At 35.2% G+C, this 13742-nt stretch overlaps 1 protein-coding gene across 1 annotated transcript in view; it reads left to right on the forward strand.

The window, feature by feature from the left end:
- The window catches only part of CLGN (calmegin), a 48720-nt gene that overhangs the window by 12602 nt on the left and 22376 nt on the right, over positions 1–13742 (forward strand). Inside the window, exons 2-7 of the mRNA XM_002916131.4 lie at positions 1778–1930; positions 3971–4044; positions 4710–4768; positions 7803–7944; positions 11586–11667; positions 13101–13293. Of these exons, the coding sequence (XP_002916177.2) occupies positions 1787–1930; positions 3971–4044; positions 4710–4768; positions 7803–7944; positions 11586–11667; positions 13101–13293 (694 nt within the window). The 5' untranslated portion in view covers positions 1778–1786. The remainder of the gene's footprint in view (positions 1–1777; positions 1931–3970; positions 4045–4709; positions 4769–7802; positions 7945–11585; positions 11668–13100; positions 13294–13742) is intronic.

The raw sequence follows: 13742 nt of genomic DNA on the forward strand, positions 1-13742 counted from the left end.
AAAAAAAAAAGGTTCCAATTTCTTTACATCCTCTCAGCACTTGTTATTGTCTTTTTTTGATTATAGCCATTCTGGTCGATGTAAATTGCTTATCTCATAAAGCCAGTGTTTCTTAAGCAGACCCATGTAGAATCTATGGATATTTTCTGGAAGATCTAAGAGTTCTAAGAATTTACTTTTTTAAAAAATTTTTCATGTTGATGGTAGCTGGAAAAAAAAGTGATAGGACTGTACTATAGATCATGTGGACCACCTGCCCACCTTATAACCAAGGACTGGCACACTCTTTCAGTGTCTGCGTTACTTTGTGTTTATTTATTTTTTTTAAAGATTTTATTTATTTATTTGACAGAGATAGAGACAGCCAGTGAGAGAAGGAACACAAAGCAGGGGGAGTGGGAGAGGAAGAAGCAGGCTCATAGCGGAGGAGCCTGATGTGGGGCTCGATCCCGTGATGCCGGGATCACGCCCTGAGCCGAAGGCAGACGCTTAACCACTGTGCCACCCAGGCGCCCCTACTTTGTGTTTAAAAGGCCATTGGCACCAAACAATAAAACTTGAATTTTAACATGTTAATGGGAGTAGAGCAAGGCGTAATTATACAAATCATATATTTCTCCCAAGAGCAGCCAAATTATATTTGGTTTCTGCTCAAGTGATGCTATAATAAGGAATGGACATTTTGCAGGATTTAAATAGAGAAATGGTTAGATTATTGAGTTATCAAAGTATTACATTATATGTAAAAGAACATTATCCATCTTAGTGCACCTGATTGCAGTTCTGATTGTTCTTTACCTGTGATTTGGTTCATGAAAAGACTGTCACATTGAATTGTAATAAAATTATTTTTCTTTAGTTTTTTTTGGTGTTTATATGTAAGTGTGCTTTGGCTTCGTAATTACGAAACTCTGGTTGTATGTTTGTATATACTTAAGCAACATTGTAATAAAAAAACAAACATTTGAGATTCATGATCCTTATTTCTTTTAAAGGGGTCCACATATTTTTTTTAAAGATTGTATTTATTTGAGAGAGAGACAGAGACAGTGAGAGAGAGCACAAGCCAGAAGGAGAGGGAGAAGCAGGCTCCCCACTGAGCAGGGAGCCCAATGCGGGCCTCGATCCCAAGAGCCTGGGATCATGACCTGGGGATGCACATATTATTTGAGTTTCATAATCACTATTGTTTAAGTTTAAATGCTTGGCTCTTTGTTTTATAAAAGATTTTATTTATTTATTTATTTATTTACACATATTATTTGAGTTTCATAATCACTATTGTTTATATCTTTAAGTTTAAATGCTTGGCTCTTTGTTTTTTAAAAGATTTTATTTATTTATTTATTTATTTATTTATTTATTTATTTATTTGAGAGAGGGAGAGGGAGTGAGAGTGCGAGTGCGTGCATGCGCACAGGAAGGGCAGAGGGGAGGGAGAGAGAGGAACAAGCAGACTCTTTGCTGAGCAGAGCCCTAGGTGGGACTGGATCTCAGGACTCTGAGACCAGGACCTCACCGCCGCTTAACCGACTGAGCCACCCAGTTGCCCCTTGGCTCTTTGTTTTTAGACTCAGGTGGGTAGCTCTAGAATATGTGTCCTGTGGGATTTGAAGTTTGTGTTTTTATTTGTTCGAAGTATAATTTAAGTAATTTTGTAAATGATTTGTTTTAAAAGCTACCCTAAAGGCGGTATTAAAGAAAAATCATTTCTTTGTAAGTGTACTTACATATTTTTCACAACTTTCATTTTCACTGATAACTTTTAACTTCACAGGTAACCAGTATGCATTTCCAAAGCTTTTGGCTATGTTTGGGTCTTCTGTTCACCTCAGTTAATGCAGAATTTATGGATGATGGTGTTGAGATGGAAGACTTTGATGAAAATTCAGAAGAGATTGATGTGAATGAAAGTGAACTCTCCTCAGGGGTAAGGTTATTGAGAAATGAGTTGTAAGCTATTCCTTGACAGGATGCAAAGGAGAGTGACCTCTTAAGATTCATTTCGGTTCTAAGAGTATTCATTTTCTAAACAAATAGGAAAACACTGTTTTTTCCCAACGATTTCTTGCTATGTTTTAGAGTGCCCGTGTATAACGGAAATGTATGCATTGTACCTAGCACCATTTTATTACAAAGAAAATATGGGGAAGGAGTTTGCTATCAGCACAGGAGTTTGTCACTGCTGAGGGATTGGTGGACTTCTATCTAAGAGAAAGTTTTCAGTCTTACTTCTGACGTTGCCAGCCCTCTTCAGATAGGAGATAAGGTAGTATAATTTGCAGTTCTCCTACAAGTATAGGAAGTCGTTTTCCTTATTTCTCTGCGGAAAGGAAATGCTCACGAGGAGGATGAATTGGAAAGGGAAGTGATCATGAGGTAGGCCTTTAATAAGGCTCACCTGTGTTTGTGGCTCAGCATTGTTAAGATGTGGTTTGGGGGGGTGACTAACAGGAGTCTGAAAAACCTTGCAAAGATTTTTGTACATCCTGACAATCCAGAAGAATGTACATTGAGGAATATTCATAGATACTATTGGGACAAGTAGAATTTTTTTCAGAGATCTTTTTGATGGTAAGAGTGCATCAATGGTATCGTGCTAGCAGCTGCTTAAAGGGCTGAGGACCATAGCATATAGCTTTTACAGGCTTCGCCTCACTTACTTTGAGAGTTTTTTATTTGCGAAGGAAAGTGTTGTTTAGCAGTTTAAGCTAAATATTCTTTCTCTTGTTAAATTTTAAACTCCACAAGGACATTTCGTTTAAAACCTACTTATGCAATCTACAGAAGGAAGCAATCAAAGTGCTGATGATTGACTTAGGGTACAGCTCCTACAAGGGTCATTGGAGGTTAATACTTCAGAGGAGTTGGGAGATACCTACCACTTTATCTGCATTTGGTGATATTTGAAAAAATGATAGGAATGGAATCTTGACCTTTCAGTAATTATGTGGAATTGTGTTTGATTATTGATTTTCACACCCCTTCAAGAGACAGGAACTGTACTATCGGGTTGGGGTGGAGACAGTGAATAGAAAAATACTTCTGCATCCTTTTCCCTAAAGACTGAGAAAAGAAATCTCATAATCACACAGGTAAAATCACAGAGAGTGATACAGTAAGGGCCCAAATTGATCTGTTACTTTAGGCAAAATTTATTCATTCATCTCAGTTCAAATTATCTTTTGAATCAAATATGTCAATGAATTGTTCTGTTGGTTTGTTCTGTATAGCACAGCAGTTAAGTGTATAAGCTTTGGAGCCAGACAGCCTGAGCTCCTATCATGTCCTATAACTATCTAACTGTGTGACAGTGGATGTACCATGGGTGCAGTAATAAAATTTTGCTCATAGAAGTCTTACGCGGATTAAAAGAACCACCGTATCACCACCACCCATACCATTATCATCACAGCAGCTAACACTTACAGGGCCCTTGAAACCGTGCTTTGCAGATAATTGCTTTGCAGTGCTTTCTCTATTGAATCGTTTTCTTCTTTGGGTTCCTAATCTCTCAAAATGGTATCCTCATCCTCTATCATGTAACAGTGAAATTTAAGAGTTAATTTTAAACTAGTCTACCTGCTTGCTACATTTTTCATCTTACATGTGTTGGATCATGGTATTTCCTCTATTTCTAATGATTTGTATTCTCAAATATTGTCACCTGTTAGGATCCTTTCAAGGCCATGTCGTGAGGCCTTCTCTAATAGAATTTTCCCCATCCCTCCTGTGTTAGAAGGAATCAGTGTATTCTCTGTTTGCACTTACAGCATTTTTTTCCTGGCATTATATCTCTGATGCTCTGTTATATCTTACTGCACTAGGATACAAAATTTTGAGGCCATGTCACCTTTTATGTTTTTTACTTATATGTGCATTACATACTGCGTTCTTAACTACTGAGATTATTTAATTAAAATATTTGCAAAGATGAATAACTTCAGATTTTAAAAAATCTATTTTCTAGATTAAATATAAGACACCTCAACCTATAGGAGAAGTATATTTTACAGAAACTTTTGATAGTGGAAGGTTGGCTGGGTGAGTATTCAAGAGATGTTTTCTTTGATTTAATTAGCTTTTTTAAAGTTATTGGTTATTGGCCTATGAAAATTGCCTCTACTACAAAACTATAAAAAATGTTAAAGTACTTTATTTTGGCGTTGTGAACCAGTACCTTGACGCATTTTTGTTATTGATAGAAATATTTAACTTGAAGAGTTACTCATTTATACAAAGAAAATAATACAAATGAATTATGAATATAAAGTAAAAATTTATAAAATTTCTTCATTCCTAAAGACAGATATTATTAATCTGATTTCAGATGACAAATTCAAACTACTGTTCCATCCTAAATATTGGTAAAAAAAATAAATGTTACTATTTATTGATTATTATATACTAGACACTGTCCAAAGTAGGTAGGTAAGTACTATCTTTATCTCCATTTTACAGGTGAGGAAACTGAGGCTTAGTATATCTTATATAAGATCATACAACTAATAAATTGTGGATTCCAAATATGATTTAACCCTAGCCTTGCAAGATTCTATATGGGCATTTTTATTTAGCCTCTAAGCATTTATTTTTTAATGAGAAGTTACTGTTGAGTGATGTTTTGTTGTATTTCTAATATGCATTGTGTCTATAAATTGCTGGTTTTATTTTTAATGATATGTATTTGCTTTTATCTTTATTTACAGGTGGGTCTTATCAAAAGCAAAGAAAGATGATACAGATTCAGATATTTCCATATATGATGGTAAAATATTTATTTAAATACTCATTAAAACTAGAATGACCCAGAGTTCACTAGCTTTTGAGATTATGTTTCTATTATATATTTCTATTCTATTTATATATAACTATATATGTAATATATATTCCATTATATTTTAAGATTATTTCTATATTTCTAATAATATATATGTACACTATTTGGGGTCTGGGGCCCCATCATGCTTCACAACAGAACGTTCAGTCTTTTGTCTCCTTTTGATACTTCCGGAAGTCCCTGGGTGATCCATGCTTAAGCCGCCATCTGGTTTCCTAACTCAGAAGAGTTGAATTTTCACTCCCCCGCGGTAGTCACTGCATGTCCAGCAGCAGTGTTTCTCCAGCTCCTGCTGTTCTCTGTTGTTTCATCTCGAGCACGGGCACATCTACATCAAGTTGTAGCTGAGGGCAAGATTCTCTTCACCAGTGCAGAGCGGCGTCATTTATGAAGCTACAAGATATGTGGGTACTGCTGGACCCCACATCTCCAGGCCTTACATCCATTATCACTGGGTCTCTGCTGGGATTATCTTCAGGCTTAGCCATAGAGAGAAATGTCCTATATGCAAGGGTCTTTTTCGGAATATGACGAAAGAATTTCTTCCTCCTCCTTGTCTAAAATCAACCTCCTCTTTGGTTGTACCCTAAAGCAAGATCAGCCTTTTCTCAAGGTGACTGATCGTGGAAATTCCCTCTCTCAGAGGACTTCTTACCCATGAGGATGTGACCTCACACGCAGACTCCAACAGGCTGTAACATGAGGAAAATGGGTGTCAGCTGTCTCCTTCCCTTTCCTAGTTCATTTAGTGTGAGATGAAGATTGTACCTGCATGTCTTCCTTTTATAATTTCATTGATTGAAAAGTCAGAGAAGTACAATCCAGTTTTAGCTAAGAAAATGAAACCATTCCTGGATAGGAGAAAACAAAGGCGGCCATGCATACAGTTGCAGATATTATTTCTTATTTTAAAATTTTTTTTGTTTTCCCCAAATCAACCTTTTTAAAAAAATTTGAGTTTAGTTAATTAACATATCATGTATTATTTGTTTTAGGGATACAGGTCTATGACTCATCAGTCCTCTATAATACCCAGTGCTCATTACAACACATACCCCCCCCAGTGTCTATCACCCAGTTACCCCATCCCTCAACCCCCTTCCCCTCCAGCAACCCTCAGTTTGTTTCCTATGATTAAGAGTCTCTTAAGGTTTGTCTCCCTCTCTGATTTTGTCTTATTTTTCCTCTCTTCCCTATGATCCTCTGCCTTGTTTCTTCAATTCCACATATGAGTGAGATCATATAATAATTGTCTTTCTCTGATTGACTTATTTCACTTAGCATAATACCCTCTAGTTCCATCCACATTGTTGCAAATGGCAAGATTTCATTTTTGATGGCTGAGTAGTACTCCATTTTGTGGTACACATGTACATCTTCTTTATCCATTCACCTGTTGATGGACATCTGGGCTCTTTCCATAGTTTGGCTATTGTGGACATTGCTGCTATGAACATTGGGGTGCAGGTGTCCCTTCAGATCACTACATTTTTATCTTTGGGGTCAGTACCCAGTAGTGCAATTGCTGGGTTGTGGGGTAGCTCTATTTTCAACTTTTTGAGGAACCTCCTTACTGTTTTCCAGAGTGGCTCCACCAGCTTGCATTCCCACCAACCAGTTCAGGAGGGTTCCCCTTTCTCCACATCCTCACCAACATCTGTTGTTTCCTGACTTGTTAATTTTAGCCCTTCTGACTGGTGTGAGGTGGTATCTCATTGTGGTTTTGATTTGTATTTATCCCTGATGCCAAGTGATGTGGAGCACTTTTTCATGTGTCTGTTGGCCATTTGGATGCTGCCTTTGGAGAAATGTCTCATCTTCTGCCCATTTCTTGATTGGGTGATTTGTTCTTTGGGTGTTGAGTTTGACAAGTTCTTTATAGATTTTGGATACTAGCCCTTTATCTGATACATCATTTGCAAATATCTTCTCCTATTCTGTCGGTTGTCTTTTGGTTTTGTCGAATGTTTCCTTTGTTGTGCAGAACCTTTTTATTTGGATGAAGTCCCAATAGTTCATTTTTGCCTTTATTTCCCTTGCCTTTGGAGATGTGTCTAGCAAGAAGTTGGTGTGGCTGAGGTCACAGAGTTTGCTGCCTGTGTTCTCCTCTAGGACTTTGATGGATTCCTGTGTCAGATTTAGGTCTTTCATCCATTCTGAGTCTGTTTTGTGTGTGTTGTAGGGAAATGGTCCAGTTTCATTCTTCTGCATGTGACTGTGCAATTTCCCCAACATCATTTGTTGAAGAGACTGTCTTTTATTCCACTGGATATTCTTTCCTGCTTTGTCCAAGATTAGTTGACCATAGAGTTGAGGGTTCATTTCTGGGTTCTCTATTCCATTCCATTGATCTATGTGTCTGTTTTTGTGCCAGTACCATACTGTCTTGATGATTACAGCTTTGTAATAGAGCTTGAAGACCGGAATTGTGATGCCACCAGCTTTGGTTTCTTTTTCAACATTCCTTTGGCTATTCGGGTCTTTTGTGGTTCCATACAAATTTTAGGATTATTTGTCCCAGCTCTGTGAAAAAAGTTGACGGTATTTTGATAGGGATTGCATTGACTGTATAGATTGCTCTAGATAGCATAGACATTTTAACAATATTTGTTCTTCCAATCCATGAGCGTGGAACTTTTTCCATTTCTTTGTGTGTTCCTAAGTTTCCTTCATGAGTGTTCTGTAGTTTTCTGAGTACAGATCCTTTGCCTCTTTGGTTAGGTTTATTCCTAGGTATCTTATGGTTTTGGGTGCAGTTGTAAATGGGATCTACTTCTTAATTTCTCTTTCTTCTGTCTCATTGGTGTATAGAAATGCAACTGATTTCTGTGCATTGATTTAAAATTTTGTTTTCTTTTTCCCAAATAATCCGTCATGAAAAAGTCTTATTGGTCACTGCTGGTAAATAATTAGTAAGTCAGTGTTTTGGGTTTTAGTTTAATTAGTTTGTTTTATATTTTAGGAAGATGGGAAATAGAAGAATTGAAAGAAAACCGAGTGCCTGGTGATAGAGGCCTGGTACTGAAATCTAGAGCAAAGCATCACGCAATAGCTGCTGTATTAGCAAAGCCCTTCATTTTTGCCGATAAACCCTTGATCGTTCAGTAAGTTTTATTATGTTTTTCAGTACTTTTTCTGAAATTTGTATTAGTTTTGTATAATTTGGCTTCTGAATATAGTTGTAATGGGTATAAAATGGGCATAAAAATCCAGATTTCCTTTTCAGTTTCACTTACTTAAATATACAATGCATGTGTGTACCAGACACTCTGAGATCTTGAGGGAAAGCCAGGTTGATTTAAAAATTATATAATATATACTGTAATATAAAAAATTCTGCCACCATAGACTATAAAATACATACTAAAATAACCATTTTTATTTTAACTCTTTTCTTAAAATTACTTGCTCTGAGGATATTAACTTCAATATATTCAGAGTAAAACCATAAATGTTGCTGTTAAACCAGGTATAAGATTCAAAGGAAACATTTATTTTAAAAAGGATATGCATATATAGATCAGTGTCTTTCCACCTTTTATTTTTTTAATTTTTTAAAATGTAAATTCAATTTAATTAACATATAGTATATTAGTAGTGCCAGAGGTAATTTAGTGATTCAGCAGTTGCATATAACCCCCAGTGTTCATTCCATCAAAGGGCACATGTTTTCACAGACAATCCTTCCCTCCCCTCACCCACGGCATACCATAAACTAGTTTTATTACAATGTTGCTTACATGTATACTGTCACAGAATCAGGTATAAATTCTTCAAGATTCACCTACATAAATTGGATATAAAACAAGATAGATATATACAAATATAATTACAAAGCTGATAAAATTCAAATTCAAAACAAAAGGAAATGCGTAAATGTTATTTTATCCTTTATGTTAGAAGATTTGGCTGTCCAAATTTAATGACAACACAAATATTAACTGTGAAGTATATCACTCTAGAAGCCCTTCAGGTTTTTTGTTAACATGTTAAACATGTTCCTACATAGGATAGCTAAAATGCCATTTTTGTGTTTTAGAGATTTAAAATAATATGGCATTTGGTGTAATTGGCTTCATTTCTCACTTGTTCCGCTTTGGCTTAGTTGCACTGTCACGTCAATAAATATAAAGTTTTAAATAATGTCAGAGTATGTGGCTATTATTTTAAATTAAAAATATTTTTACAAGTACTTATTGGAACTAATATTTGAGCTTGATATCATTTGTCATTATTCAGGGTTTGGCTTTTCTTTTTTCTTGAAAGTTTGAAAGTAATCCTATTATTCTGTTGAAACTTAGTTGAATAGAATATCACTTTCTATTTTGACCTTTTGTGGCTTAAATGAAAGAGTAAAGAAAAATAATAGAAAGTGTAATATTTTCAGAGTTAAATGAATCAAATTTAGTATTTTCAGAAGGTATAAGTCACTGCTAGGGAAGTAAGCAAAAGATAGAAGCAAAGATTGGATAATAATTCTAGAAGAATTATTAAGTAATTGTGAAATTATGTCCTGAAAAAAAGAAAAGGGGGGCCAAGAGGAATTGAATAGCAGTCTTTGATATGCTTAAAAACAGCTCAAAGAAGGAGAGTGAGTGTCTTCTCTTAATATTGATAAAATGAAATGGGATAAAGAAATTTTATATTAACTACAATAAATACAATGGATTCATAATATAACTTTACTCTAAAGCTGCTTTTCCCAAATGGTGTACATATTACTACGCATTATGTGGTCCTGTAAGTTTTAGAAACAAAGAATATCCTAACTGTAGACATAAGGAAGCATATTTGCTTGCCCATTAAAGACTTAGAGAAGGAAGTTCTACATGCAAAAACCTGTTTTTAACTTCAGTATTGTGTCCTCCAGACATATTTGACCACAGAATTTTCCCCTGTAATGATAATTACTACTTCGTAGGACCACGTAGGGAATGATACTCTCAGAAAATAGGGTTGCCACATACTCTTACACGTCCTCGTTTTTCCTGTGACAAAGGAATAGCAGCAGTCGAGCTATAGGACACACATTTCACTGATCTCTAATCCACTACAAATTGTTTACACTAGGCACAAGTTCATGATTTGAAAACTCTGGAAGTCTGCAGTGTAAGAAATAGACATAATGATTGGGTCTAGGCATATTACAACCATAAAGCTATGTTCATATTTATGGAGACAGTTTACAACATTTTTTTTCAGTTCTTACCTTTTCACAGAACCCTTTGTCCTTATATCACCTATAATAAAACTATCTTTTTATTTTATTTTACCTAAAATAATATTTACCTTTAATTCATGCTGTGCACCCTTTCTTTTACTTTATAGTCTATAAAAACATGTTCCATGAGGAAAAATTTGTCACCTACTGCTTAAAAATAGTGACAAGGCTTTGAGGAAAACAAACTGTCCTTTATTTAAAAAATGAAAATGAGCAAACGCTTTCTTTTGATCATAACAGAATTAACATTTTGGGCATCTGCCCATTGCTATGCATGGTATTATTTAAGCATCACAATCCTTTGTGGTCCTCGAGCTTGAATAATGTGGCTTTACCCCACGTGTCACTAGAGTAAGTGGCAGAATCAAGAATAAATCTCAGGTCTCTCTGGCTCCAGAATACATGATGGTAACCACCGTTGTAGACATCTTGAGAAACAAAGCAGAGTAGAGAGTAGGGGGAAGATCACCATAATCTGGCAACTCAGACAATCACTTAAAATTTTACTGTATTTCCTTTGTCCTTTTCAGTGCAAAATATATACACTAATTAGGTTCAAACTGTCAGAGTTTTGTCTGCTATTTTTCTCTTGTTTTTACTTTTGTATCACTGAAGTTTTTTTTTTTTTTTTTTAAGAATCATTTTAAAACTCCTGTTGTTTCTCTAGTTTTCATCTCGTTTTCCTGTAATTCATCAAACCGAATCACAACCGTTTTGGTTTTTACTGTTTTTCTCTCTGAGGGCTATTTCATTGATTATTTCACATGTAATTCAATAATTTACCAAAAATTCCTCCTAAATACTGCTTGATATGTCTGTATCTATTGCCTAAACAAGACTATTTCCTTTAAAAAAACAAAAACAACAACAAAATCTTTTGCTGAAAATGACACAGCGTTGCAAATCCATGAAAAGCCTCTCACGTCAGTTCACTCTTTCTGTTGTGTTTCTGTATTTCCTGGCTGTTAAGGTGTGAAATACTCCAGGTTATTGATTGGGATGATGAAATCTCTTTGGCTAGAGGTATTTAATTAAGTGTACAAGTTAATTAATATGGTTTAGGAATAGTTGAGTTAAAATACAAATTAGTGAACTGGATCTATCTAAGATCTACCCGCAGTTTCTTAGAAATCTGTTGCTGTAGCTATGGTCCTTATAATCTTCATTTTGTAGTTTATAAAGAAATATGTATGTTGTATACCTTATCTGAATTTGAAGTTTCCTGCTATAGTTTTAAAGTATCTTATCCTTATTTCAGCAGTTTTGATGGAAAAAAATTATTTCAGCAAGTTGGTTGGCTTTTCTGTAGTTGATTATAATCATTCTATTTTTAGTGTTTTAAGGATGTGCATAGAACAAGCATTTCTGCCTCTTCCCTACACGTTGTGCGTATGCTTTCGTAAGAGCTTTCTGGTGATGTAAAACATTTATGTGTAAATGAATTGAGAGTAATATATTCGATTTTGAAGAGCAATTAGTAATTTTTTATTTATCAGCAGTATGATTCTTTTTCCCTTCATTTAGATATGAAGTAAATTTTCAAGATGGTATTGATTGTGGAGGTGCATACATTAAACTCCTAGCAGACACTGATGGTTTGAATCTGGTATGATATTTTAATGTTTAAGAAAACCGTATTAAAGTTAATGTTTTTAAGGAGTAATTGAGAAAACTGAAATTTTTATTTTCAGCTGAAATCAAAAAGAACCCTAAGAATCTTTAACCAGCGTGAGTTTGTATAGCTCGCAGAGCATGCCTTCAAGTTTCCTAACAACTGTGTTCCTTGATGGCATCAGTTTTGTAATCTTTAGCAACATAATAAAGTTTGCCACGTCTATAAGTAAAAAAATAACATGGTGCTTATAAATGTCATCGAAAGATCAGTTTAGAGTTACTTTCTTTACAAATTAAGAATTGGAAGTTTGTTCGGAGAAGTAAAATAACAGAGCAAAGCAGTAAAACGAAACAGCCAAAGAACCACATAAAAAAGGTGGGCCAGTTTAGGGGTTGGCAGTCCACAAAAAATAATGGGGGTAAAAATGTTTTGAGAATGAAGCGAGTGTATCAGGTTGAAGACATTTCTTGTAACATTCTCCTACTGGGGGCTGGGTCCAGGCTTCTGTATTTAACAGACATAAGATAAATGAGACATCAGTGAGATATTTGTCCAAATGCATGGCCGTGCATAGGCTGTGAAACATGGACTGAAGGATTCCTGTTACTATTATTAGGATTAGTTAAAGGGGAGGCCCGTTGTAGTGTATGTTGAAGCTCTGGTTTTGGGTGTCATAAGGTGACCATCATTCAAAGGTAATAATGACATAATAAAATTAAATGCTAGGTGTTTTTCTAACTTCTTTATCTGATTAACTCAGTTAATCCTCAGAGAAACCTTATAAGGTAGGTGCTGTTATTATTTTCATATTAAAAGGTAATGAAAGGGGACTACAGCAAGGCTAAGAAATTTACTCAGAGCCACATACAGCTGTTTAAGTGGCAGTGGTAGGATTTGAACCCCGGTATCTGACAACAGATCCCATGCTTTTAACTAATAGGCCGTGCCAAATAAAGAGAAATTACTAGTAGTAAAACAGGGAGCATGTCTCTGTGTCTATTTTTGTGTCTGAATCTCTCTTCACTCTGTGCTCAAGAAGGTCATTTTCCGCTGTCTTCTTGAATGAGGAATCACATTGTAGTCTTAAAGTCATAAGTATGCTTTCTCTATGCTTAATTTTCTTAACAAAATATTAATAATACAGATTTACATAAAGTAATTAAAGCTGCTTATGACTTTGGTAGGGTGGTTTCTGCTTCTCTCCTACATTTTTAGGAAGGAAGTAGCATGTGCATTTTTTTAGGAATCTTTTTTTGAAATAAAAATTTTCTTTTTTCCGCTTCCTTTATTGTCGCTTGTGTCAAATAATTCTTTGGTGATTTAGCATTTAATACATTTTTATAACCTCTACCCAATTGGATAGAATAGAAAAATTCATTAAATACTCTAATTCTGGACTAATCCCAGCACATCTCTCTTTGAAGGAAAACTTTTATGATAAAACATCGTATACCATTATGTTTGGACCAGATAAATGTGGAGAAGATTATAAACTTCATTTTATCTTCAGACATAAACATCCTAAAACTGGAGTTTTTGAAGAGAAACATGCCAAACCTCCAGATGTAGACATTAAAAAGTTCTTTACAGACAGGAAGACTCATCTTTATACCCTTGGTATATCCTTTTAATTGATTCATTAATTCAAAAATATTTACTGACTACTGATATTTTCATGGCAGGTGCTTTGGGAGAAACAAACATGGATCCTGCTTTTAAGGAGCTTATCTTTTCAGGATAATTATAATGCGTGTAGTGCAGGTAGAAAGTAAAGTGCCATATGAGAGGTGCAGATGAGGTATGAGTTCAAAAGCAATATTCCTTCCAGTTTGGAGACTCAGAGAAAACTTAGGAAAGGAGATTATATATTAACTAGTTTTGAAGTGTGGCTAGATCATGGAAAATAGGAGGAGAGAAGGATATTTTAGGTGCTATGACATTAGTGGTGCTGTAAGATTAGGAAACTGGAAAATAAGATTAAAGAGGAAGAAGTCCTTGATGCCAAGCTCAGAAGCTTGGACTTCCCAGGCCATTGTGATTGTTGTTAGATCCTACCTCATGGTCGT

The sequence above is a fragment of the Ailuropoda melanoleuca genome, chromosome 5 (genome assembly GCF_002007445.2).
Source record: "Ailuropoda melanoleuca isolate Jingjing chromosome 5, ASM200744v2, whole genome shotgun sequence".
Taxonomy (NCBI): domain Eukaryota; kingdom Metazoa; phylum Chordata; class Mammalia; order Carnivora; family Ursidae; genus Ailuropoda; species Ailuropoda melanoleuca.